Here is a 27,922-nt window from a genome sequence, read left to right as displayed (position 1 = left end):
CGACAATAGCGTTCTTCCTTGTTTTTATGTCAAAAAATAGGTAACCTGGCCCACTTCTGGAACGGTGGAACGTGGTGACGACAAGAAAAATGTCGTGGATCGGAAGAAATAGAAATTGGAGCACGGACCGACCTGGTTACTTTGCGGAATTAAACCCAATAATACTCGTGAAAAAAATTATGATATTTATCCTTTTTGGTATATGTATACTTTAATATGGTATATGTATAATTTTTACCTTTGAAATAATTAGAGTGGAAATGTGCCAAAATATGCCAAAAAGTTGTTGTCCGGAGGATGCTATTTGTTTATTATTTAGTACCAGTGCACTGGTGCACTGCAGTGTAGTACTGGTGTTCTCTTGATTTTATTTAATATTCCGAGAGAATAAAAAATACAAAACTTTACCAAAAAAATTAATGTACGTGGGATGCTATACATGCTGTGAATGCTGGTATTATTTTTTCCTGGATAAATAATTTTATGGAACAAATACCAAATAGAAAAAAAAACTAAATAGTTTGGTGGTTGTTGAATAAAACACACTGACAAAAAAAGTTTATCACGACGGTTGGTGTCATTTTTATTTTATTATATTTAACCGGATGGCCGACGGAAAACTTTAATTAGTGGGATCGGGATAATGGGAATTTAAAATATATGTGTATGTAGATATGTATGTGTGTATTTTTTTTTTAATCAGTCTGTTTATTAGCGGGAAATTTTATAGAGATGGGGAAGAGGTGTGTACAGTATTTTTACAAGGAGAATATAGTAGGGAAGAAGATAGAGAAGAATTTAGTACCTGGTAACCCTGCTTTGCTCCGCAGGGTCAGGATTTTCTCTGTGGCTCATCTGGAGGTTCCCCGTCGCACTTCGTCTCGCTTTCTCTGTATTTTCCGCAGGGTCTTCATGACTAGCGCTGCAAAGTTGCTCATCTGGGCCCAGAACACTTCATCCTAGATCAAGCAGTCACTCAAGGCAGTAGGGTCCCTAGGCTCGCCTACAAATTCTTCCCTGTCGCGCTTAAACCGTGGGCAGGAGAAGGTTATATGCTCGGCGGTCTCCTCTACCCCACATTGTGGGCAGCTGTGGCCGTCGTAGTGGCCAAATCTAGTCAGGTAGCTCCTCATGACCTGCGTCAGTCAGAAGTTTTCCTCTCCTTTTGCTCTTTGACCTTTGATCTGATCTGTATGTAGATAGTGATATGTATGTATGTAGATATGGATATGTATGTATCTAATAGATGTAGATATGTGTGTATGTAATGTTCGCAGGTTTTATGTTTATAAAATATTATAATCGTAATGCCGGCGGGTACGTGTTGTGGACGTCTTTGATATTTGTGGACTGTATTTGGAGAAAAGAAAAATATGTGCAAGTATTTATGCGGGTGCGGATATACAGTGAGAAAATCTTGTAAAGTTTTGGGGCCTGAATTGGCAGAACACTGGAATTTAAATAATTCTCAATGTGTGCTTGGCATATATTTGCACAACATTTTTGTTTTCTTCAGTTTAATATAATTGTAGATAGGTACGTATGTACGGATAAGGGCAATTAAACTTGTTGTACATTAATATGCACACAAAAGGGAGTCGAAAAAAATCGGTAACATAGCTGCACGTAGCAATGGAAAAACGAAGAAAAATGGCAAAGTATTTTATTAATTGCCGTTGTCGGATTTAATCGGACTTGGATTTTGGACAAATCGTACAGAAAGTCAAAGGAATTATATTTTCGAGTGGCTGACTGCAGACCGGCAATTAACACGATGAAGAGCTTTACTTATCTTGATTCAAGATCCGGCTCGAAGGACCAAAATATACGCAGGGGGCTGCGGGGAGTGGCTTGCTGACGCGGGGTTGACGGTCGAGTGCGGCGGCGTTAGGTTGCGGGTGCGGCGGACTGCTGCTCGGCTGTGTGGGAGAGATCCCTCGGGATCGCGAAATGTTCCGGGAAAAAAATAAATGCACGCACAACTTCTATTAGCAAGATGAGTCGGGTGAGCGACCTTGGTTTATTCCCTCTTAGTGACAAATTTGTACTGACTTAAGCCTACGTAAGTTATGCGCTCCAGTGGGCAGTGTAGACTTCATGGCGGGGAGATGGGAACAGAGCGGGAGAACGAGACAGCGGGAGAGCCGTTCTTCTCCGAGAGGTGCTTAACTTTTAGATCATATTACTTCTTCAAGTCTGCAAGTCTTAGTTACAGGAGGACCAACCTACTTTCATTCTGTTTATAATGGTATTTCGTCCAGCTTTCGACTGTACATAAATTAAATGAAGCTAGTTCTGATCACATTCCGCTTGAAATACTTTTATGCGCTGCTGCTTCACCCCAACTTACAACTCAAATGCTGCTGCCTCGTCGTGCTCAAGAGCATCTTACAATTCTTATTGAGAATGATGAATCTGCTGATCGGAGTTGTCCTCAGAATTTTGATGCTGCTGTTAATGACCTGACTCTAAAGATGCAGTCTGCCGTTGCCGCATCCACTGCTAACGGTAATCACTCTTCTGTTCCACAGCTAATTAATGCCCTCTTTAATCCTGAAATATCGAGTCTGGTTACGCAGAAGAGATCACTACGGCCCTTAAAAGGGCTTGTTCATTTCAAAAAAACTTGTTGGACCTTTTTCTCCCTAAACTTAGTACTATCGATCCGGATGCTGATCGAGACTTTGAGCTGTGGAAATGCACTCGCGTGCTAAACCGTCAGCTTCTCAGAAGTTCCTTTTGCTGTGATCGGACGGTAATTGGGCAAATAAAGATAAAACAGCTAAGGAATTCGCTGATCCTTTGGAATAAAGATTTAAGCCTTTTGAATTGGTCAGAGATGAAGAGACTGTCCTTACAGAAGCTTTTGATGATGTTCCCTCCGGTCCTGCTTCTCAAGTTCTGCCTATTGATTCATTATTGATTAAAATTGATTAAGCGACTAAAGCCATGTAGGCGTAACAGTATGTATGTATGTTACGGGCAAAAGGAAGCGTTTCCGACCCCATAAAGTATATATAATCTTGATCAGGATCACTAGCCGAGTCGATCTAGCCATGTCAGTCTGGCTAGATCGACTCGGCTAGTGATCCTTCCGTATGAACGTTGAGATCTCGGAAACTATTGGGTGGGCAAGAAAGTCATGTCGTTTTTTTTAGTAATCGTTTTTAATCTAATTTATTTACGACTAATCGAGCACCAGGGTCACACTTTTTAGTATCGTTTTAAAGCTTATTGTCTTAGGTACTATCGACGAAAATTTGGTAATTATTCGATAACATTTGTGGAAGCTATAGCAAATTAAACATGGAGGACCAAAGTGAGCATTTTCGGCATATTTTGCTTTTTTACTTCCGAAAAGGAAAAAAAGCGGTCGAAGCTCGCGAAAAATTGTGCGAAGTGTATGGTAAAGATGCCATGAGTGATCGCCAATGTCAGCGCTGGTTTGCCAAATTCAGGCTTGGAGATTTTGGAGTTAAAGACGCCCCACGTTCTGGTCGACCATCGGCCGTTTTTGACGAACAAATTCAGGCTTTGCTGGATGAAAACCGGCGCTATTCAACGCGGGAGATGTCAGAGAAACTCAGTGTGTCGCATACAACGGTTGAAAACCATTTGAAGAAACTTGGCTACGTAAGCAAGCTCGATGTTTGGGTTCCGCATAACTTAAAGGAAATTCACCTAACTAAGCGTATCAACATCTGCTATTCTCTGCTGCAACGGATTAAAAACGATCCTTTTTTGAAGCGGATCATTACTGGCGACGAAAAGTGGGTTGTTAACAATAATGTCCAACGAAAAAGATCATGGAGCAAGAAAGATGAGCCAGCCCAAGCCACATCAAAGGCCGATATCCATCAGAGGAAAGTTATGCTGTCTGTTTGGTGGAATTGGAAGGGTGTAGTGCACTTTGAGCTGCTGGGACGGAATGAAACCATCAATTCAGATGTGTACTGTCGCCAGCTATCCAATTTGGCGGAAAAAATTAAAGAAAAGGAGCCGGCACTAGCTAATCGCAAGGGTATAGTCTTTCACCATGACAACGCTAGGCCCCACACATCTTTGGTCACTCGGCAAAAATTAACGGAGCTGAATTGGGAAGTGCTACCACATCCACCTTATAGTCCGGACTTAGCACCTTCAGATTACCATTTGTTTCGCTCTCTTCAAAACTCTTTGAATGGTAAAAACTTTGATTCAGATGAGGCTGTCGAAAACCACTTGTCTCGATTCTTTGCTGGAAAAGACCAAAAGTTCTTCGAGCGCGGAATTATGCAGCTGCCCGAGAGATGGTCATTAGTGGTCGAACAAAACGGCCAATACATAATTGATTAATTATAAGTCCTGATATAAATAAATCATCTTTGAAAATATTGAAAAAAAACGACATGACTTTCTTGCCAACCCAATATAAGAGCTAAGCTATTGGGATTTGGCATGCAGATTCCTGAGCTTCTTGCGCAGCGCAAGTTTGTTTCAGCAAGGTGCCACGCCCACAAACTGCCCAAAACTGTGGCTCCTAAAGTTTTGATGCTAGAATAATTTTAACTGAAATGTATTGTTCTCATCAACACCTATCGATTGACTCAACAAAAGTTTGCCACGCTCCAAACCACCCACAAACAAAAATCGTAAATATGAACGCGGATATCTCGAAAACTATCAAAGATAAAGAATTGTCACGCGAATATGCCACGCCCGCTTTGATCCCTTTAGCTTAGTAACGGGTATCTTATAGTCGAGGTGCTCGACCTTAGAGTTCTTTCTTGTTTTTCTTTCATATTATCCGGAGGAGTTGAAGTATGCGAATGTTATTATTATCCTCAAGAAAGGAGTCTCTCCCCGCTGTGCATATTTTTTTCGGCCCTTAAACCTCTTGGCAACCTTCTCTAAGATTTTTAAGCGAATCCTAGGTTAGGTTAGGTAATGTAGGTGTGGTTGGAGATTAGATAACAAATCCCCCCACTTAGGCCACACTGGGCCCCTTGTGATATTCCGTGATCTCTGTGCAGATACTTTTTCCTAGCTCATGGGTTATTGGTTTTCACGAACCAGTTTGTTCTTTTTAGGAAACATAAGAGTTTTGGAATGCATGAGTCCCTAGAAGACAATGGCCCCTGAGGGCATTTAGGAGAGTGGAGATGTCTTCCCTATTACGTCGTAGGAGAGTGGAGATGTCTTCCCTATTACATTGTAGGAGAGTTTTGGTTCTTTTGAGTTGTAATTTGGCCACGTGAGTTTAGAATTGTGGCATGTTGAGATTGTGTTCCATCGGTTGTTGGAGACGGTGTACAGTGTCTACCTGAGGTGGATCCTGCATGTAGCCATGGGCATACCCACCGTGTCCCTATCGCGCAGGATGTCGGCGGTTGTCCCTTGTCTTGCTAGCTCGTCTGCTATGCAGTTGCCCTTAATATTACGGTGTCCAGGCATCCAGATGAGGTTGATTCTCAGATGAGTGGCCATCTCGTTAAGAGATTTGCGGCATTCAGAGATTGTTTTTTAGTCTTTTGTGTAGGAGTCGAGGGCCCTGAGGGCTGCTTGACTATCCGAAATCACGAAGATGTCCGTGTCGTGATGTTCTGATATATGAATGATGAATGGTGAATTGCCATGACTTCCGCTACCAGTGGTCTGGAATGAGACTTTTATGACGACTTCGGAAGAGAAAACTTCCCACCTGTTTGGGAATTAAGCTTGGAGCCGTCTGTGTATATGTTGATGGCGTTTTCGAATTAGTGTGGGAGGTTGTCCCAGTCTGTACGGGTAGGTATGAAGATCTTGTATCTTCTTTCGAAGTTGACTAAGGGAACGTATGTGGTATGGATATCTGATTTGCTAGGATACTGGAGTGACCCGGAGAGAGAGGGAGAAGAGGTAAGAGTACACCTCCTTGTGGGGTTCCTCTGCTGATATTTCTGGTCGAGTGATCTGATTCCATAGTGGAGTACACTACTCTGCTGGAAAGCATGGTGTTTATGAGTCCCACTATGGGCCGCTCAATGGCCAGTTCAGTCAAAGTAATCGCCGTTGGGGTGACGTTGTTGAAGGCGCCTTCTATGTCTAGAAACGCTGCCAGAGAGTATTCCTTATTGCGGAAACCTCTCTCTATACTAAATTCTAGGGAGTGGAGGGCGGTATCTGTTGATCTGCCTTTACGGTACGCATGTTGTGCGTCGGAGAGTAGGCTAGGGTTGATGGTTAGCCTGATATGGATGTCAATTAGCCTTTCCAGGGTCTTCAACAAGAAGGAAGAGAGACTTGTTAGGCGGAAGTCCTTTGGGTTGGTGTGGGAGGGTTTGCCGGCTTTCGGTATAAAAATTACTTTAACGTCCAGCCACCTTGATTGAATGTGGTTTAGTGCTAGGCAGCCATGGAAGATGGCTGTCAGCCAGGGTAGGGATGTATATATTGTCCTTTGTAGTGAGGCTGGGAAGAACCCGTCCGGGTCGGGGGATTTGAAGGGCTTAAAAGAGTTTATAGCCCACTTGATGCGGTCAGGGTTTGAGATGTTGGCTATGCTCTGGTTGTCAAGGTTCTCCTCTATATAGAGGTCCTCCACTGCTTTGGTGTCTTTAGGAAAATGGGTATCTAACAGGAGTTCAAGGGTTTCCTGACTGTTTTCCGTCCAGCTGTCAGCATTGGTTTTTAGGTAGCAAATGGTTGCTGCAGACTTTGATAAAATTCTTCTGAGTCTACTACAGAATTTAGTCCACGCTCTTCGCTTTGATATTCTTATTTCCTTTTTGTATGGTATATGTTTCAGGAAGCTTCGCTGTTGTACAACAACTCTATTAAAGTAAGTTCTGCACTCGATTTTAAGATTTACCAGTGTTGGGTTCCACCAAGGCGGTTTGTGCTTTAGTTGGACTGTTCGGCTTGGGCAAGCCTTTTTTATGGCTTCACTGCAGATGTCAGTGAAAGTAATTACTAGGTTTTCTAGTTCTTGACCGTTGAGTATGTGCGTCGGTGGAGCATGTAAGTTTCTATTGAGGAGATTTTGTTGTACCCCCAGTTAGTTAATCTTAGATTAGTAATGTTTTCGGCGGGAGGATAGTCTAGAGTTATTGTAAATTCGACACCCACCTTCCACGCTTTGAGCTGGTTGGGTAGGGGATCAGATATTAGTGTAATGTCTAAGACTTCCCTCCTATTTCTAGTGATGAAAGTTGGGTCGTTACCTTTGTTGCAGATGAATAGATTTGATTGAAGGAGATAGTCGTAGAGTAATTCACCCCATTCGTTTGTGTTTGTACACCACTGTTTGCGTGTGGTGTGAGTTAGCGTCCCCTCCCAGGGTGAGTTCCTCAGATGAGTTGTTGTGTTGTGGTGTTTGGTAATGACCCGTCATACTCGTGAGCCAGATAGAATGATGCTATGTGTGATGAGTGTGTTCGAATAGCTCCAGTCTGACCGTTGTGAGGTCGCCTTCGCTAATCTGTGGAGTAAGATAAGCGTTAATGTGTGTATTGGTAAAAATGCAGGTTCTGCTTTTACCCTTACCCTTGGTGTAAAATAGCTTGTATGGGGGGCTGATGAGCCACAGATGTTGCTACCAACAATCTATGGCTCTTGAATGAGGACTACGTCTATTTCGCATGTTGCCAGGCGGATGAGGAGGGAAGCGGATGACGCCTTGCTATGGTGCAGATTAATCTGTAGAAACTGCCCTATCTTTAGGACCGTGATCGGGCTGGGTGAATACCCTCCGCTTCATACGCTATGTCCTGGAGAAGAGTGCGCCCTGGTCGGGTCGTGTCCTGAGTGCACAGCTGCTTCAGGCTTTCGGTGAGCTCTGAGTCAGTTGACACGTACCTTGTATGGGTGGCCTTCATACGATGCGCATGCAGCCAGGTTGTCTGCCGCTAGCTTGCCCGTGTCATATATGCGAAGCTGCACCTTTTCGAACCCATAATTAAGCTGGTTCTGTTGCGCTGCGAGGGAAGCTTCGGGTTGAACCTTGTCAGCAGGCTGAGACACCCTCGCTCTCGGTAGAGACGGGATGTCTGCAGCCCCGCAGACTGACAGCTTAGCCCCGGGGTAGAACTCGCCAACCTTGTTGATGGCAGCCTTGTAAAGCGCTGCCTACCTTTCGTCCTCACAGGCGATCAACTTCACATTGCCGTGGTACCACCCCGCATCTGTGCAATCGGGTGGCGAACCTGGGTTTTCGTCCAGCACTTTCATGGCCACTGTCGCAAGGGCCCGTCTAACCAGACCCAATTGGTTTCTAGGGATCATACCGCCATCATCGCTCTGGTCGATGACGCCAATGATCTTCCGACTCTTTACCACTTCCGCAAAGGACCTTAACTCGCTGGCTGCTCTACTTCCATCGACCTCTCTCGCTTGTTGCTATTGCTGGTGGTCATAGCGATGTCGAAGTCTGGGATTACCGCCATTGCCCAGGCTATATCTTCTTGGATTTTCTGGTAATCCACTTTAGAAGTTTCATCCTCACGTATGGGGTTGGTGGCCAGCCGTTCGGAATGCCTTCTTACGTTCCAGATGTCCTGCCTGGTTAGGTGGTGTTCTCTTGAACTCCTTGGCCCTGGTGCTCACCACAAGATCAGCCTTGGCACTCCCCTCAGATTGGATTATCTGGTTAGCCGTTCTTACGCTGGTGGGAGGTTTGGGCTGGTCTTTGTGGTGTTTCGGGCTTACACGGCTGCGTTGTTCGCTGGGCTTGGTAGGGGTTGAAGTCTCGTGGACTTGGGGATTCGGAGCAATACTCTTGCTCGTCTTACCGTCGCTAGTTGCGACTTCCGACTTTTTTAAGAGTGTCGGGCTCTTGTTTGGTGTCGTTGCTGTTACTTATATTCTCCATAATAAAATCCCACGAGCTGCGGAGAAGGGACAGGTCCACCCGGGCAGAGATCCGCTGTACCCGGGTAAGGAGGACTTAGAACAGGCGGTCACCACTTGCCTGAGCTCACCGTTTGACACTGAGTTATTTGTTGACTCGGGCTCCCAGCCAGATTGACTCTCGGCACGGTACGAGTGACACCTTAGTCCAGCCCGGGGTGAGATGAGTGTTGTGTGGGTAGGGAAGAAGTATGTTTTACGTGTGGGAAGGGGGTCAGTGTGAGCTATTTGTCGGAGGCGGCAGCACAAGCGCGACGTCGGCGCAGAAACCCGCTGACTGTCCGGGGCTACTTACTTACGCTTAATGTTGGGGGGTTAGCGGTAGCCGGGCCGTGTCCAACTTCCACGCTTATTCGAAGCTGCCCTGGAGAACCAGGGCACTTGCTATCCGAAACCTGCGACCCGTTCGGTAGCCTTCAGCTCGGCGCCCTCCAAGCCATCCCACTAGCTCTTTGGCCGAAAAGCTAATCTTACTAAAATGGCTTTTTAGTGTTCATCTATTCCCGGAGGCAATTCCGAATCCTCAGTATGGTTTCAGAAGTCTGGCACTGCAACTTACTCTTTAAGCTTAAACCCATTCTTCCCCCGACATACTTTGATCTCCTCCGCTCATCTCTTATTGGCAGAACCTTCCAGGTGGATGTCGAGGATCTAAGTCTGTCTTATATACCATATTCACCTCGGACCTTCCTTTGCCCAGAAGCAGCCGTGTTCTAACAGCTACTTATGCAGATGACACTGCATTTCTGGTGACAAGTGCTTTGCAAGGAGAGGCTACAGACATGGTGCAAGACATATTAAATGAGTTTGAGGCCATAGCGTCGAGGTGAAATATCGCTGTTAGTCGTTGAACAGGCTGAAAACTTATCGCCTCACCCTGGACAGGACTCCAATAAAGCACTCTGACACGGTTAAGAACCTTGGGCTTACTCTAGACAGGCGGCTTATCTGGAAGCAGCACGTTGTTACTACCTGTGCTTCCACAAGGCAAACGGCGAGAAAAATGAGATGGCTCCTTCTCCCGGGCAGTGGATTGTCGATCGCGGCGAAGACTCGGCTCTTTAAAGCTATTTCAATGCCTAGTCTACATTGTGGTGTACACTTCTAAAGCACTGTTTGTAAAACATCTATAAAAAGAATTGAGTCCTGACAAGCCAAAATTTTAAGACATGATAAACGCCCTATACTATACATGAAACACTAATATTTTTCGAGATCTCAAACCTAATCCTATTTGTACATCTATCACTAAGACTGCCACTCGCTACAAATCAATACACAAACAGATTTGCTCCCACACTTTCCACACATACGAACACAAGAAGGCAAAAAGGTTGCACCTATCAGACAATTGGATAATTGGACGGCCCGCAATTGGTACTCTCATTCCAGACTTATCCGTATGCTCCGCCAATCTGCAAAATTTTTGTGATGTGTTTTTTTTAATTACACTGTTAATTTTACCATGGGTAAAAGTGAATTGATTTTCACAAAACACACACAAGTAAAACTTATTGTTTGTTTATCGATAAAAACTGCAGTATATAAATAAACACAGAATAGGATTTGGCCAACATTAAAATAAGTTTTTAGTTAGCATTTTTTTTAAATTTGTTAAGCAACGCCAAATTTCAATAGATACTTTCTGGTTTAACATCTATATCTCCAGGTATAGTAATCCGATTGACTTCGTTTTATTTGAATTTATTTCTATAAAACCTCTTCTTTCAAAGAACATTTTTTTAAGATGGTTATTTTTAATTTTCAAAAGCTGTTACCGCCCCAGTATATTTTGAAACGTCGATTAATTTACATAAATTCATCGCTTGGATCCGACACCAATCAACATCTCACCGACAATCGAAAGACCATACAGTTACAGTGCGATCCTCAATAGGAGAGGAAGATTTTTTAAAGCTCTTGATTTTATCTTGATTTTTTAATTTGATTTAACTAATAAAAACATCGGAGTATAAAGCAGTGCTGTTAGAAGCTTTCATTAAGGGGTCGGCTGTAACATTCTTTTAAAAATCTTAATATACGAGAGTACAAAGAAACAAAACACCACAAGTTGCTGCGTCTGAACAATAAAGTTCTGTAGTAACAATATTAAACCTAAACTAGTTCCAACAGAGGGTTAACTATTAATTGGTGCTCGACTGCGTCTTAAGAAGAATAAAGTTCCGCAGTCCCGTACATTAACAATAATCGTGACACGAACTTTAAATTAACTGCGACATTTATAATCAGTGTATACACACCAACCGAAGACAGAAACTGATAAATAGAGTTTTGCGAAGACATTCCGCGTATTGGTGTTAGTGTTTCGTGGTAAAAAAAAACCAAAAAGAACAAAACTATATTCTGATTCCACGGTTTGCCTTTCTGCCAGCTAAGGCTGTGAGTAGGGGCATAGCTTGCGAAAGCAAATAAATTTTCCCCCAACAGGCAGAGAAGCTCACAACCAAAATCAATTTCGCGAACAATTAAAAATGCTCCCACGGGGAGATGATACCTCGGTAGGCGGTGCTTTCAAAAAAGATCGACCCGGGAAAGACATAATATGGGTTCAATGTGATAATTGCAAGACCTGGTACCATTTCTCTTGTGTGCGCGAAGAAAGCGCAAATAACCTTAAAGGCTGGGCCTGCCCTCCTTGCGAGAAGCTGAGCAGATATATGTTGAACAAAAATATAATATTTTTTCGCGCCAACATGATCTCAACATGACATGGACACCCACGACAATGGGCCCAGCAGCGTTCAGCTCGACAAATACTACCATATGATTTACCTACATTAAACGGAAACCCAGACGAGTGGCCCACCTTTATAAGCGCCTTTGAAAGCAGCACTTCTGCTGCCGGCTTTTCAAATGTCGAAAATATGCTTCGACTTCAAAAGTCTTTAAGGGAAAGTATACGATCTAGTCCGAGACAAGCTTTGGTTGCCAACCATGGTTCCCAAGGTTATAAGCACATTGAAAACATTCTTTGGTTGTCCAGATCAAATTCTGGATCGCCTAATTGAGAAAGCTAAACGAATTTTAGTAAGCAAGAACAGGCTGGATTCACCTATCGACTACGCCCTTGCTGTTCGCAACATCTGTGGTACCATGGAGGCCTGTCAACTAGATGCACATCTAAGCAACCCAAGCTGCAAAGCCCGCGTGCGTTCGAAGCCATTACCAAGGCACACTACGTCGACGACTACATAGATAGCCTAGGCTAGAGTCGCCAGCTTGTGGCGATCTCTTCGGTCCAATTCTCGTTAACGTAGGCCGCGCTCTGCGCGCAGTTCATATAGAGATAGCCCACAGCCTTGACACTAGCTTTTGCATAATGTGCCTGGCAAACTTCATGTCGCGACGCGGGACGCCCAAGGAAAAAATTTCTGACAATGGAAAAAATTTCAAAGCAACCGAAAAGATTGTCAAAGAGGAGCTAAAAAATGTTGAGTTATAAAATATGACAAAATTTAATGGCGCTTCAATCCACCTGCCGCACCACACATGGGCGGGGCATGGGAACGTTTAATTCGATCGATTAAAATGGTACTCAAATCCATTTCCCCGAACGCCAATTACAACGACGAAAGTTTCAAAAATGCTCTTATAAGTGCAGAATACGTAATAAACTCCCGTCCACTGACCTTCGTTTCCTTGGAGGCAGAAGACGATGACGCACTTACTCCCAACCATTTATTGCTAGGATCCGCAGACGGCTTCAAGCCTCCACTGACAAGCGAGTCCAGCCCAAGACAACGTTTGCGCCAGGCAAACGAACTAGCCGATCTTTTCTGGAGGAGGTGGGTGAAGGAATACATGCCAATAATCACCAAGCGATCCAAATGGTTTCCCCAACGACATCCTCTGGCAGTTGGCGACGTCGTAATCGTAGTGGACGAAAATCTACCCAGGAACCTTTTGCCCAAAGGACGAATTACAGAGGTCGTCACAGCCAAAGATGGTCAAGTTTGATCTGATACTATTAAGACTCAACATGATATTATGGTACGGCCAGCAACCAAAATAGCCGTACTGGACGTTGCTTCTAAGTAAATGTAAACACCCCATAGCTGTTTACGTGGGGGGGAATGTTTAATTTACATAAATCGGTTGGATCCGACACCAATCAAAATCTCGCCAAATATCGAAAGACCATACAGTTACAGTGCGATCCTCAATAGGAGAGGATGATTTTTTAAAGCTCTTGATTTTATCTTGATTTTTTAATTTGATTTAACTAATAAAAGCATCGGAGTATAAAGCAGTGCTGTTAGAAGCTTTCATTAAGGGGTCGGCTGTAACAAAAACTGAAAAACAAATTTCGATTAAAAAAAAAGTTTATGTGTGTCAATCTTTATTATACTTGTTACCCGTAGTGTAAAAGGCTATATTCGTCGGAAAGTAAACAGGTAGAAGGAAGCGTTTCCGACCCTATAAAGTATTCTTGATCAGGATCATACAGAGCAGTTTATTTCAGCAGGGTGCCATGCCAACACTAACGCCGGCAAACGCCCTTAACAGTACAACCTGTCAACCGCCCACATTTTTTAAGATTTTGTATAAGTGTAAATGCCATTTTGTTTCGATTATCAATCAATTATCTTCACGCCGAAAATTGTTCAAATCCACCCATAGACAAGTTATATGCAAAAAAGGGAATCGACGCTAGTTGTCGCTGTTGCGGTGTGTGCGATGTTGCGATCGCATATCTCCCTAAGCTAAGTAACGGGTGTCTAATAATCGATTTTGGCGTTCTCTAGTATTTTTTTAAAACCTCATATAGCCCCTTAAATATTACTGAAGCTAGCAAACATCAATAAAATGGTGTAACTAAAATCTACTATTAATTATAACTGTAAGTTCTTAAACATAAGCTCGCAGAAGTTTAATTTATTTTCATAAGTGAAAAAATTAATTGAAATCAAATTAAGTATAAAACAGAATGGGCAACAATTCAACACTTTTAGTGCAGAAATTTAAACATCCATCAACGACACACAACCAGAGCTCGCAGATAACAGTAGATTGTTTTTAAAAATTACTGTTATATATGCACAGTTTGCGAAAAAAGTCTCTTAAACAAATCGGTCTGTGCTTAGGCCTAGTATTCAACTTAACAAAAAGTCGTCCATACCTATCGATTGATCCAAAAAAAAATGTTTGCCACGCCCACTCTAACGCCCATAACGCTTAAATTTGTCTACCGTCCACATAATCATATATTGAGATCATTTCCTTTTCGCCTTGCTGCTTGCATATCTCCATTTCCCTTTGGTCCCTTTAGCTGAGTAACGGGTATCTGAACTGAACTATAGCGTTCTTCCTTGTTTTAAAATAGAAACATAGATATAAACTTTTGTGAAGGCAATATATATTTATTGATGGTTTCAAATTCCTCTAACCTAAGAAACGATTTTATACTACCATATAGGTTTACTTGAGTTGGCTCATAGGGAATACCAAGCTGTTGACTATGAAAGTGCAGAAAAACATTGCATGCAATTATGGCGCCAGGACAGTACGAACACAGGAGTTTTATTATTGCTGTCATCCATTCATTTTCAATGCAGAAGACTTGATAAGTCAGCACAATTCTCTACATTGGCAATAAAACAAAACCCTGTGCTGGCAGAAGCTTATAGGTAAGTTATTAAATCTTATTAATTTATTAAATAATTTACTTTATATCTATTGGATGTCATGTTTAAATCTGGGTAGAATTAAAGTTAATTGCTGTCCACAAGCCATGATTATAGTGGCTTGTCAGCGTCATCCAAGCCACCAGATCGCATTGAGAAATATGCAGTTGTAAGCTTTTTAATTTAAAATGATCTTTTGAACGGTGAATTTAAGAGCGTTTTCTATAATTATAACTCATTTTAGGTATAAATTAATCGAGCAACCGAAAACTCAAGTCCAAGACGACTTTTCTCTTTCAAAGTTGATATGCTACTGGTTTTATTTTCGGACGCTCGTTAAGCCGAGCAGAGCGGAAGTTATTAGAGGGCTTACAGCTGTACATGTGTTGACATTAGGGTTACACAGTATTTTGTTAATAATCTGATCCAACATCCAAAGGGTCCACTTTCAAGACATAGGAACTACAGCGAGCTTGTGAACAGGGCGGCAACAGGTTCTTTTGGAGGTGCGCAGCTGAACGACTCGGACTCTGTTGTCGCGCCCGTACACTAGGGATTTGGTCCTACCCATTCTCCAGTGCTGAGGGGGTACATTGTCTTCGTGAATAAGCACCATGGTACCGACACCGACGTTTGACGATGGGGAAGTCCATTTAGTTCTTGATCGGAGTGCGTTGAAATAGTCTGTAGACTAGCGGTGGCAAAAGGACTGCTTTAATGCCATGTCTGCTTCAAATCGTTGCAATGTGCTGGCTTTAGAGTCGTTGACGATACGCTCTGGCATGGAACGCAGTGAACTTCCCGTCAAAATGTTATCTGCTGTGAGAGCTGAGAGATCGTTCGGATCTGATGACATCGGTGTGAGGGGCGTGAGTTGAGGATGGTGATGATACAAAGGTTCTGTTGAGTACGCTCTTCACTGCCGCTTTCCACAGCCCACCAAAATGCGGAGCCCTGGGTGGGATGAAGTAAAATCTGATGAAGTCAGCCGCACAAAATTGTTGAATTGCAGTTTGAGTCTTCCCATTGAACAGGAACTTCCTTAGGTCGTGCAGCTGATATGCACGGCCTTGACAACGAGACATACGAACACGGCGAGATAGCTTTTTAATGGAGGCTTTCCGCGTATTCGAAGATATGTGTGTATAGGTCCGCAGAAATCAACACCGCATTTGCTGAAGGGCTTACCGATTGCCAATCTTGCCTTGGGTAATTGACCCATTACTTGCTGCAGTAGTACGGGTCGATATCGAATGCAGTGGGTACAGGCTCGAACAATACTGGGCGCTAAGCCCCTTGCATTGATGATCCAGAATTTCATACGAAGTAGAGCCACCCACGCCTTTGGTCCGGCATGGAAGTTTTGAGTGTGATGATGATGATTCCATTGATGATTTGTTGGGAAGTAGTAGTGGGTGCGTCTCACTCTCAGGAAGATCGGAATAGTCGAGTCGTCCTCCAAACTTTATGAGTTCGAATCCAGTAGCGGTGTCTACGAAAAGAGAAAGAAACTTTAGAGGGCCCTTCAGTACTTGGTTTTTCCTAAGTTATCGAAGTTCTTCCGGAATTGAGTGGTTTTGAAGATTCCAGGTTATGCAGTTTGCTGCGCGCTTTAATTCTTCCGGACTTAGGGTTGGACCCTGATCTAAGATGATTTCCGAACGACGTGTATGACGCCAGCAGATAGTTGTTGGTAGTTGTGGTTGAAAATATGTGTTTCCGTTTCTCGCTGTTAACGATATCCAAATCGATGGCTTAATACAAAAACGGAGGACCGGTGAACCATATTGATGCGTCCAGTTCGGTGACAGTGCAACCACGAGAGACAATATCGGCTGGGTTGCTTTGAGTGGGAACGAATCTCCATTTGGCGGCAGATGTTAAACTCTGGATTTCTGACACGCGATTTCCTACGAAGGTTGAGAGCGTAACGGAGTGCTGCTAGAGACAATGGAGTACTATTTGTGAGTCTGACCAGAGGTAAGACGGTATAAGTCTTTCGCCGAACAATCCTTTGACCTCGTTAAGTAGTTAAGCGAGTAAGTGTGTGGCGCACAGTTCTAGTTTCGGAAGCGATTGTTTCTTGACAGGGGCTACTCTAGACTTTGATGTCCATAACCGAACGGTGATGTTACTTGGTCCTTCCTATAGACGCATCGCAAAATCCATGCAGATGAATGTTGCTATTGGAATTTTGCAGGCAACACCGAGGTACATGGAGATTTGGCAACATGTTCAAGGATTTTAAGTAGTCGGTCCATGCATCATGTAGGGATTGCGGAACCGATTCGACCCAATTAAGGATGAGTATCCACAGTTCCTGAAGAATCATTATTGCCACGATGATTATCGGTGACACAAGGCAAAGTGGGTCAAAGAGTGATGGTGCGATGGATAAGATGGATGTCTTTGTAGCTGGCAAGGTTGGTTGTTTTGAAGCAACGGTGAACAGTTCTGCATCTGACGAATCTCGCCAAAATATGTATTGATATTTTCGAAAGCTTTGATCGAAGAGGACTTGTACATTTTTGTCACGTCAGCAGTCGTGGCATAATGAAACAGTCAGATAAAGATCCGTTTGCACAGTGGGACCCATAAGCAGGAACTTCCTTAGGTCGTGCAGCTGATATGCACGGCCTTGACGACGAGACATATGAACACGGCGAGATAGCTCTTTAATGGAGGCTTTCCGCGTATTCGAAGACATGTGTGTATAGGTCCGCAGAAATCAACACCGCATTTGCTGAAGGGCTTACCGATTGCCAATCTTGCCTTGGGTAATTGACCCATTACTTGCTGCAGTAGTACGGGTCGATATCGAATGCAGTGGGTACAGGCTCGAACAATACTGGGCGCTAAGTCCCTTGCATTGATGATCCAGAATTTCATACGAAGTAGAGCCACCCACGCCTTTGGTCCGGCATGGAAGTTTTGAGTGTGATGATGATGATTCCATTGATGATTTGTTGGGAAGTAGTAGTGGGTGCGTCTCACTCTCAGGAAGATCGGAATAGTCGAGTCGTCCTCCAAACTTTATGAGTTCGAATCCAGTAGCGGTGTCTACGAAAAGAGAAAGAAACTTTAGAGGGCCCTTCAGTACTTGGTTTTTCCTAAGTTATCGAAGTTCTTCCGGAATTGAGTGGTTTTGAAGATTCCAGGTTATGCAGTTTGCTGCGCGCTTTAATTCTTCCGGACTTAGGGTTGGACCCTGATCTAAGATGATTTCCGAACGACGTGTATGACGCCAGCAGATAGTTGTTGGTAGTTGTGGTTGAAAATATGTGTTTCCGTTTCTCGCTGTTAACGATATCCAAATCGATGGCTTAATACAAAAACGGAGGACCGGTGAACCATATTGATGCGTCCAGTTCGGTGACAGTGCAACCACGAGAGACAATATCGGCTGGGTTGCTTTGAGTGGGAACGAATCTCCATTTGGCGGCAGATGTTAAACTCTGGATTTCTGACACGCGATTTCCTACGAAGGTTGAGAGCGTAACGGAGTGCTGCTAGAGACAATGGAGTACTATTTGTGAGTCTGACCAGAGGTAAGACGGTATAAGTCTTTCGCCGAACAATCCTTTCACCTCGTTAAGTAGTTAAGCGAGTAAGTGTGTGGCGCACAGTTCTAGTTTCGGAAGCGATTGTTTCTTGACAGGGGCTACTCTAGACTTTGATGTCCATAACCGAACGGTGATGTTACTTGGTCCTTCAGTTCGCGCGTACACACAACATCCGTACGCCCTTATAGACGCATCGCAAAATCCATGCACTTGAATGTTGCTATTGGAATTTTGCAGGCAACACCGAAGTACTTGGAGATTTGGCAACATGTTCAAGGATTTTAAGTAGTCGGTCCATGCATCATGTAGGGATTGCGGAACCGATTCGACCCAACTAAGGATGAGTATCCACAGTGATTATCGGTGACACAAGGCAAAGTGGGTCAAAGAGTGATGATTCGATGGATAAGACGGATCTCTTTGTAGCTGGCAAGGTTGGTTGTTTTGAAGCAACGGTGAACAGTTCTGCATCTGAGGAATCTCGCCAAAATATGTATTGAAATTTTCGAAAGCTTTGATCGAAGAGGACTTGTACATTTTTGTCACGTCAGCAGTCGTGCCATATTGGAACAGTCTGATAAAGATCCGTTTGCACAGTGGGACCCACAAGCAGTAGGTCATTAAGCGACAGTTGCGAAGTTGTTGTGCACAAGGCGTCAAAAACCACTCGCAATTCGGTAGACGTGCTCGATGGCTTCAAAACACAGTGGTGGGGTATATAGTAATGCGACTCGTGAAGAGCTGGATTGGTCACCAATGACATGTGACCTAGCGTCTGATATTCCTGCATGAATGATACATATTGGGATATTGAGTCGTGCCCCTTCGGGCATCGTGATCCTAAGGATCCCATCGTACATGGCATTCCATAACAAAGGGCCTAGGACTGATCCTTGGGGAACTCCCCCGGTGACCCTGTGGGTCGATTGCCCGGAATCAGTTTCGTACAGGAGCAGGCGGCCTTCGAAGTAGCCCGCTATTACTCTTTGTATATACACTGGTACATTTAGGTTGCTCAGTGCATTTAGTGTGTGGTGCCAGCTAGCGGAGTTGAAAGCGTTTTTTACATCCAACGTTGCCGCCATGCAGTACTGCTTAGTGCCGTTCAACCACCTTTTCCCCTCAATCTGCGATTTCACACAGTTTACCGACGGCGTCGATGGTGGATAGCCCTTTCCGAGAACCATACTGCATCTCTGAGAGGCCGTTGGTTTCGACAAGGGCACCTTCTAGCCGGGAGTGGATTATTCTTTCGAGAATTTTACCCACCGTGTCCAGCATGCAGAGTGGCCTATCCGAAAAAGGCTCCTCCGCGGGTTTTTCCCCTTTGGTATGAGTACCAGCCGCTGTGTTTTCCAGCGGCTAGGGAACACACCTTCCGTTGGGCATGTATTATACATGTCAACGTACTCTTTAGTATTTGCTTTTATGGCAATTTTGAGAACTTTATTCGGTATTCCATCTGGTCCCGGTGCCTTGTCGTCCAGTATTGTCTTCAATACCTGGAGGACTTGTTCGGCACTTGTGAGCTTTATGCTCGCCCTGTTCACGATCAGTGAGGTTCGCGCCATACCCTCTTGCTCTGGGAATAGTGTTTCCACTATCCTTTTTATACTGACTGGGCATGTCGGTGATGGCCGACTAAATACCCGCAGCCGTTTTGTGACGAGCTTATATGCGAAGCCCCATAGGTTGGAGTCTATTTCTTCGCATATATACTTAAAGCACCTGCGTTTGCTTTCTTTTATAGTTTTATCCAGGGCCCGTATTTTTTCCCTGAAATATATTTGAAGTGCCTCAAATTCGGGCCTTCCTCTTGAGCGTTGGTATGCGCGTCTTGACCTGTGGCAGTCTTTCCTGGCGTCCGCAATGGATTGGTTCCACCAGTATGCAGCTCTTCTTCTTAATGGGATTTTCCCCCTTCTCTGCATAGATGCATCACAGGCTACCTTGGTATATTCTGCGATGTGGTTTGCCCTTTCTTCAGCTGAGCCGCTTGTGGCGAGGTCCTCGAACAACATCTGTACCATCTCCACGTCTAGCGTTTCTATTTTGTACCCTGGCACGGTCTTAGGAAATCGTGGTGGGCCATTTCTAGAATTTATCGTGCAGATTATTGCTGCATGGTCACTGCCCGTGTAGGTGAGCAAATGTGAGGTCAATGATAGAACTGGTGCCGGCTCTTGAAAAAGTCGGTTTTGTTCCAGAGTTCAGCAGCACTATGTCAAGTGCGGCGAAGCTCTCAAGTAGCGCCTTTCCCCTCGCGTTGGTTCGGGGGAGCCCTACTCCGTATCCCAGGCATTAAAGTCCCCGGCAATTACGGCGGGGCGACTTTCCCGGGCGTCTTCTGCAATCTCTTTAAGCGCAGATATGGCCTGGGGAAGGGTAAGGCTTGGCGGCACGTAACAGCTATAGAAAGCTATACCATTCACATGGACCCTAGCGAAGCAATTTCCGCATTTTTTTTTTTTTTGCTAATCTGTCTTGGATTACCGCAGCTCCATATTGCCGATTTTTTGCAATTATTTGTTACCCATTCTCCGGAATTTTTATTCCTGTATTACTCGCTTATGAGTGCCATGTCTACGTTTTTCTCGATGACATTTTGCTCCAGCAACGATTGGGCAACCTCGCAATGGTTTAGGTTAATCTGAAGGAACTTCATTGAAGTACGGGCATTTGCCAATCATTGTTGGGTGATCGCAATCTTTCTCCTTTTTGCGTTTGCATAGCATGCAGCAGGCCTTTGCTTTGCAGCCTCTGGCTTGGTGCTCCTTTGCGCCACAGTTGTAGCAGCATTTTGAGCAGTCCTCCTGGACCCTGCTATATGGTTAAACTCCATACATTTAAAACACCCTTTATGTGTTAGCTTTGGGCGGACTCTACACCAGGTCCATCCCAGCTTAATATTGCCCTTCTCCAAGAGTCGTCTCCCTATGTCGGGCATAACTCTTGGTGTGGCGGTTTGGGTGCCTCCATATGCCACCCTTAGATTTATCACCGCGGATTTTGGCAGTTCCACATCGAACTGTGATTGAACCGCACATAGGATGTCCGTTTTTTCGGTGGTCTCATCGATGTCTTTTACCTCGATCAGCATTGTCTCAGTCAGCGCTCTGACGTCAACATTGTTGCCCAGGACAGTGTTCATTGTGGTCTGAAGCTCTGCGGTTTAAGGGTCAGAGACCTTGTTTAGAATGACTAGGAGTTCCCCCTTAGCTGTGCGCCTAATGGCCTGTACTGCTTGTCCTAGCTCCTTAAGCTGCGGTTCAGCCTTAACCTTTTCAAGGATGTCGGCATAGGACCCTCCAGCGGAGGCTGCGATGACTATCGCGTCGTTCCGTGGCGGTCGCACCTTGGGCTTCCTAACCTTTTGCCCCACCTGTGTCCACTCCTCTGGCTTCTTCCCAGGTTCTTGGGGCTTGCTGGTGCTCACTGTCCCAGCATGTTTCCCTTTATTTACACCTTGACTGGCATCACTTGCCGGTGCCTTATGCATCGCCTTTTTCGCTGGTACCGCTAACGTCATTCCAGTTTCTTGACCCCTGGGTCGCTTGCTGGTGCCGCTCGCGAGCACTTCTGCGCAGGTTTTTTTTTAGCTATCTCCTTAGCTTTTGCCTGTTCTTCGACTATGCATTGCACAGCCGACAGGACTTCCCTTTGGAGATAGTCAATTTCGTCAACTATATCCCTCATGGGGTTTGTAATGGAACGCTTTCCTTCCATTAGCTTATTCAGCTCCCTGGCCTTCGATCCCAGACCAGTCAGCTGTTTCAGCATATCCCCCTGCTCCTCATTAGCAGCTTTTGGGCTGCTTTTTTCTCCTGCTGGAGGGGTGCCAGGCTGCCTGCCAGTGCACTTCCCCCTTTTTTCTGGCGATCTCGCCATTACACTGCTTTTTTTAAACGGGTCAGCTCCCGTGTTGGCCCAGTCAGGTAGACATGACAAAGGCGTGTGGAAGCCGTCGGAAATAGCCGGCGCCGCCGGTTGGTTGGCCCAACCCCTAGGCTAGCGCCAGGGTGTTGTGCCCCCGATCCCCTGCCCGCCATTTCCCCGCCTGGGGAGTTCAGTGGTACTGCAGGAAGCTTGGATCTTTACCCGCAGTATCCTGCTGTTCTTCGATCGGACTTTACTATTTTTACAAATTATTTAATAAAAGGGATAAATCTTTGTAATAAGGTTTATGGTTTTTATTTTCTAATTTTTAAAAGAGCCGCCCAAAATTTCCCGAAGTGCTACGGCACGCACTTATGTGCTTGGCCTGCACTCTGTCCGAAGCTTGCTGCTATACCACCCGCAGCCCCTTTCGCACACTACGATCAGCTGGTCGCGCAAGCGCTTTCCACCACTGATTTAGTGTTTGAGGCAGAGATGCCTCCCCTCCCTCACCTACGACCGGCCCCTGCCTGGCCGCCAAACCTGTTGGGGATAGATTCCCAAGCTGCTCCTGGATGTCGTCCACGGCCTCCCGTCCACCAGCTGATGTCCAGGTGCGTGTCCCAAGTGCTCCACGCCGGATGGCCGGCTGCACTTCTGGCTTTATGCTGAAAACTTTAAGAAATAAGCGGAGCGATTTTAAAACGCGTCCGCACACTCTGCTTTTTACAACTCTCTCTCACCTCCCGGTTGAGTGTGCAGATGAGAGAACGTTATCGGATCACTTGGCTATACAGTCTGCGCGGCTGTCAGGACGCGCTTCTATGGCCGGAATGTCCTTGCAATGATGTGTGATGAGCTTGATAGCAGCTGCGGCAAGGACTCCTTGATGAGCACTGAGCGATTCGATGATCACTGCCCAGACAATTGGATATAAGTTACGTTTTTTAACTGTTTCAAACCGATCAGGTGTTGTCATCGATTTGAATGTTGGGCATCCACACAGTTTGTGGCCAGCTGACGATTGCGAACGATGAGTTATGTCCATACGACAGATTTCGAGATGGATTGCTGCAATGGACTAGTCCTTGTGATGTGGTGTCGTTTGATTGAAGATATTGACAATGGTGTTCCAGCAGCTTCGAACACAGCTTCCAGTTTGGCAGGTTTTTGAAATCCAACGACTCGTTCCATTTGTTGCGGATGTGCTGGTCGCATTTGTCAATCACGATGGAAATCAACATGGCGTGGGCAATATTTGAGCTGGTACCAAGGGATTTCAGTGCTCCATACAAAGCAGACGCCTTGCCACCAAGCCTGGAAGGTGTATTGCGTTAGATTTCTCGACTGGTTGGAGTTTAAATAACGCAAAGTGAAAGTGAAAGAAAGATAAGTGTTTATATATAATATAATTATTAAATCTCTCATTGAGCCGTTGCAAAGCATTGGGATAGTTTTCGTCGGTTATTGGAAACGCCTTGATTGCGTCTAATGCTGAGCCTTCTAATCTGTGCAGCAAATAGTTGAACTTTTCTAGATTGTACATGGTTCCCTCACGAGCGATAATTTGTGTGAACGAGTTGATGAAATTGGCGACTTTGGACGTTTCAATCTCAGATTGCACTGCCATTGCTTGCGTGAAGTAAGACTCCAGAATTCCTAGCCGGCACGGTGATGTTACTTGGTCCTTCAGTTCGCGCGTACACACAACATCCGTACGCCCTTATAGACGCATCGCAAAATCCATGCACTTGAATGTTGCTATTGGAATTTTGCAGGCAACACCGAAGTACTTGGAGATTTGGCAACATGTTCAAGGATTTTAAGTAGTCGGTCCATGCATCATGTAGGGGTTGCGGAACCGATTCGACCCAATTAAGGATGAGTATCCACAGTGATTATCGGTGACACAAGGCAAAGTGGGTCAAAGAGTGATGATTCGATGGATAAGACGGATCTCTTTGTAGCTGGCAAGGTTGGTTGTTTTGAAGCAACGGTGAACAGTTCTGCATCTGAGGAATCTCGCCAAAATATGTATTGAAATTTTCGAAAGCTTTGATCGAAGAGGACTTGTACATTTTTGTCACGTCAGCAGTCGTGCCATATTGGAACAGTCTGATAAAGATCCGTTTGCACAGTGGGACCCACAAGCAGTAGGTCATTAAGCGACAGTTGCGAAGTTGTTGTGCACAAGGCGTCAAAAACCACTCGCAATTCGGTAGACGTGCTCGATGGCTTCAAAACACAGTGGTGGGGTATATAGTAATGCGACTCGTGAAGAGCTGGATTGGTCACCAATGACATGTGACCTAGCGTCTGATATTCCTGCATGAATGATACATATTGGGATATTGAGTCGTGCCCCTTCGGGCATCGTGATCCTAAGGATCCCATCGTACATGGCATTCCATAACAAAGGGCCTAGGACTGATCCTTGGGGAACTCCCCCGGTGACCCTGTGGGTCGATTGCCCGGAATCAGTTTCGTACAGGAGCAGGCGGCCTTCGAAGTAGCCCGCTATTACTCTTTGTATATACACTGGTACATTTAGGTTGCTCAGTGCATTTAGTGTGTGGTGCCAGCTAGCGGAGTTGAAAGCGTTTTTTACATCCAACGTTGCCGCCATGCAGTACTGCTTAGTGCCGTTCAACCACCTTTTCCCCTCAATCTGCGATTTCACACAGTTTACCGACGGCGTCGATGGTGGATAGCCCTTTCCGAGAACCATACTGCATCTCTGAGAGGCCGTTGGTTTCGACAAGGGCACCTTCTAGCCGGGAGTGGATTATTCTTTCGAGAATTTTACCCACCGTGTCCAGCATGCAGAGTGGCCTATCCGAAAAAGGCTCCTCCGCGGGTTTTTCCCCTTTGGTATGAGTACCAGCCGCTGTGTTTTCCAGCGGCTAGGGAACACACCTTCCGTTGGGCATGTATTATACATGTCAACGTACTCTTTAGTATTTGCTTTTATGGCAATTTTGAGAACTTTATTCGGTATTCCATCTGGTCCCGGTGCCTTGTCGTCCAGTATTGTCTTCAATACCTGGAGGACTTGTTCGGCACTTGTGAGCTTTATGCTCGCCCTGTTCACGATCAGTGAGGTTCGCGCCATACCCTCTTGCTCTGGGAATAGTGTTTCCACTATCCTTTTTATACTGACTGGGCATGTCGGTGATGGCCGACTAAATACCCGCAGCCGTTTTGTGACGAGCTTATATGCGAAGCCCCATAGGTTGGAGTCTATTTCTTCGCATATATACTTAAAGCACCTGCGTTTGCTTTCTTTTATAGTTTTATCCAGGGCCCGTATTTTTTCCCTGAAATATATTTGAAGTGCCTCAAATTCGGGCCTTCCTCTTGAGCGTTGGTATGCGCGTCTTGACCTGTGGCAGTCTTTCCTGGCGTCCGCAATGGATTGGTTCCACCAGTATGCAGCTCTTCTTCTTAATGGGATTTTCCCCCTTCTCTGCATAGATGCATCACAGGCTACCTTGGTATATTCTGCGATGTGGTTTGCCCTTTCTTCAGCTGAGCCGCTTGTGGCGAGGTCCTCGAACAACATCTGTACCATCTCCACGTCTAGCGTTTCTATTTTGTACCCTGGCACGGTCTTAGGAAATCGTGGTGGGCCATTTCTAGAATTTATCGTGCAGATTATTGCTGCATGGTCACTGCCCGTGTAGGTGAGCAAATGTGAGGTCAATGATAGAACTGGTGCCGGCTCTTGAAAAAGTCGGTTTTGTTCCAGAGTTCAGCAGCACTATGTCAAGTGCGGCGAAGCTCTCAAGTAGCGCCTTTCCCCTCGCGTTGGTTCGGGGGAGCCCTACTCCGTATCCCAGGCATTAAAGTCCCCGGCAATTACGGCGGGGCGACTTTCCCGGGCGTCTTCTGCAATCTCTTTAAGCGCATATATGGCCTGGGGAAGGGTAAGGCTTGGCGGCACGTAACAGCTATAGAAAGCTATACCATTCATGGACCCTAGCGAAGCAATTTCCGCATTTTTTTTTTTTTGCTAATCTGTCTTGGATTACCGCAGCTCCATATTGCCGATTTTTTGCAATTATTTGTTACCCATTCTCCGGAATTTTTATTCCTGTATTACTCGCTTATGAGTGCCATGTCTACGTTTTTCTCGATGACATTTTGCTCCAGCAACGATTGGGCAACCTCGCAATGGTTTAGGTTAATCTGAAGGAACTTCATTGAAGTACGGGCATTTGCCAATCATTGTTGGGTGATCGCAATCTTTCTCCTTTTTGCGTTTGCATAGCATGCAGCAGGCCTTTGCTTTGCAGCCTCTGGCTTGGTGCTCCTTTGCGCCACAGTTGTAGCAGCATTTTGAGCAGTCCTCCTGGACCCTGCTATATGGTTAAACTCCATACATTTAAAACACCCTTTATGTGTTAGCTTTGGGCCAGTGGTCGGCACACACATATCATCACAAGTTTGCCTTGCATTAGTGTGAGTGTAACAAACACGAAGTTTGCGCGCGGCGTGCTGTAGCGAGACGTTTCTCTGCTTTGCACTGAGATCCTCTGCCACAGCAACAAAAAAGCGCGCCGAAGTTGAGAAAAAATGACCCGAAGACCCATGCCGAAGTCACACGAACATGTACGTTATACGTGAGCGAGCAGAGGATGGGCAGAACACTTCCCTATGCTCACTAGATAGGCCGCTGCCGAACACTGCTTTGGGCGGACTCTACACCAGGTCCATCCCAGCTTAATATTGCCCTTCTCCAAGAGTCGTCTCCCTATGTCGGGCATAACTCTTGGTGTGGCGGTTTGGGTGCCTCCATATGCCACCCTTAGATTTATCACCGCGGATTTTGGCAGTTCCACATCGAACTGTGATTGAACCGCACATAGGATGTCCGTTTTTTCGGTGGTCTCATCGATGTCTTTTACCTCGATCAGCATTGTCTCAGTCAGCGCTCTGACGTCAACATTGTTGCCCAGGACAGTGTTCATTGTGGTCTGAAGCTCTGCGGTTAAGGGTCAGAGACCTTGTTTAGAATGACTAGGAGTTCCCCCTTAGCTGTGCGCCTAATGGCCTGTACTGCTTGTCCTAGCTCCTTAAGCTGCGGTTCAGCCTTAACCTTTTCAAGGATGTCGGCATAGGACCCTCCAGCGGAGGCTGCGATGACTATCGCGTAGTTCCGTGGCGGTCGCACCTTGGGCTTCCTAACCTTTTGCCCCACCTGTGTCCACTCCTCTGGCTTCTTCCCAGGTTCTTGGGGCTTGCTGGTGCTCACTGTCCCAGCATGTTTCCCTTTATTTACACCTTGACTGGCATCACTTGCCGGTGCCTTATGCATCGCCTTTTTCGCTGGTACCGCTAACGTCATTCCAGTTTCTTGACCCCTGGGTCGCTTGCTGGTGCCGCTCGCGAGCACTTCTGCGCAGGTTTTTTTTTAGCTATCTCCTTAGCTTTTTCCTGTTCTTCGACTATGCATTGCACAGCCGACAGGACTTCCCTCTGGAGATAGTCAATTTCGTCAACTATATCCCTCATGGGGTTTGTAATGGAACGCTTTCCTTCCATTAGCTTATTCAGCTCCCTGGCCTTCGATCCCAGACCAGTCAGCTGTTTCAGCATATCCCCCTGCTCCTCATCAGCAGCTTTTGGGCTGCTTTTTTCTCCTGCTGGAGGGGTGCCAGGCTGCCTGCCAGTGCACTTCCCCCTTTTTTCTGGCGATCTCGCCATTACACTGCTTTTTTTAAACGGGTCAGCTCCCGTGTTGGCCCAGTCAGGTAGACATGACAAAGGCGTGTGGAAGCCGTCGGAAATAGCCGGCGCCGCCGGTTGGTTGGCCCAACCCCTAGGCTAGCGCCAGGGTGTTGTGCCCCCGATCCCCTGCCCGCCATTTCCCCGCCTGGGGAGTTCAGTGGTACTGCAGGAAGCTTGGATCTTTACCCGCAGTATCCTGCTGTTCTTCGATCGGACTTTACTATTTTTACAAATTATTTAATA

At 45.5% G+C, this 27,922-nt stretch overlaps 1 protein-coding gene across 10 annotated transcripts in view; it reads left to right on the top strand.

The window, feature by feature from the left end:
* Positions 1 to 27,922, top strand: part of sxc (O-linked N-acetylglucosamine (GlcNAc) transferase sxc) — a 247,116-nt gene that overhangs the window by 27,561 nt on the left and 191,633 nt on the right. For all 10 annotated transcript variants that reach the window (XM_065868419.2, XM_017089044.4, XM_017089042.4 and 7 more), the window contains one exon: positions 14,303 to 14,513. In XM_065868419.2, the coding sequence (XP_065724491.1) occupies positions 14,303 to 14,513 (211 nt within the window). The remainder of the gene's footprint in view (positions 1 to 14,302; positions 14,514 to 27,922) is intronic.

Source organism: Drosophila suzukii (genome assembly GCF_043229965.1).
Source record: "Drosophila suzukii chromosome 2 unlocalized genomic scaffold, CBGP_Dsuzu_IsoJpt1.0 scf_2c, whole genome shotgun sequence".
Taxonomy (NCBI): Eukaryota; Metazoa; Arthropoda; class Insecta; order Diptera; family Drosophilidae; genus Drosophila; species Drosophila suzukii.
The sequence above is the reverse complement of the archived record's forward strand: the minus strand, read 5'-3'. Positions and strand labels throughout refer to the sequence as shown.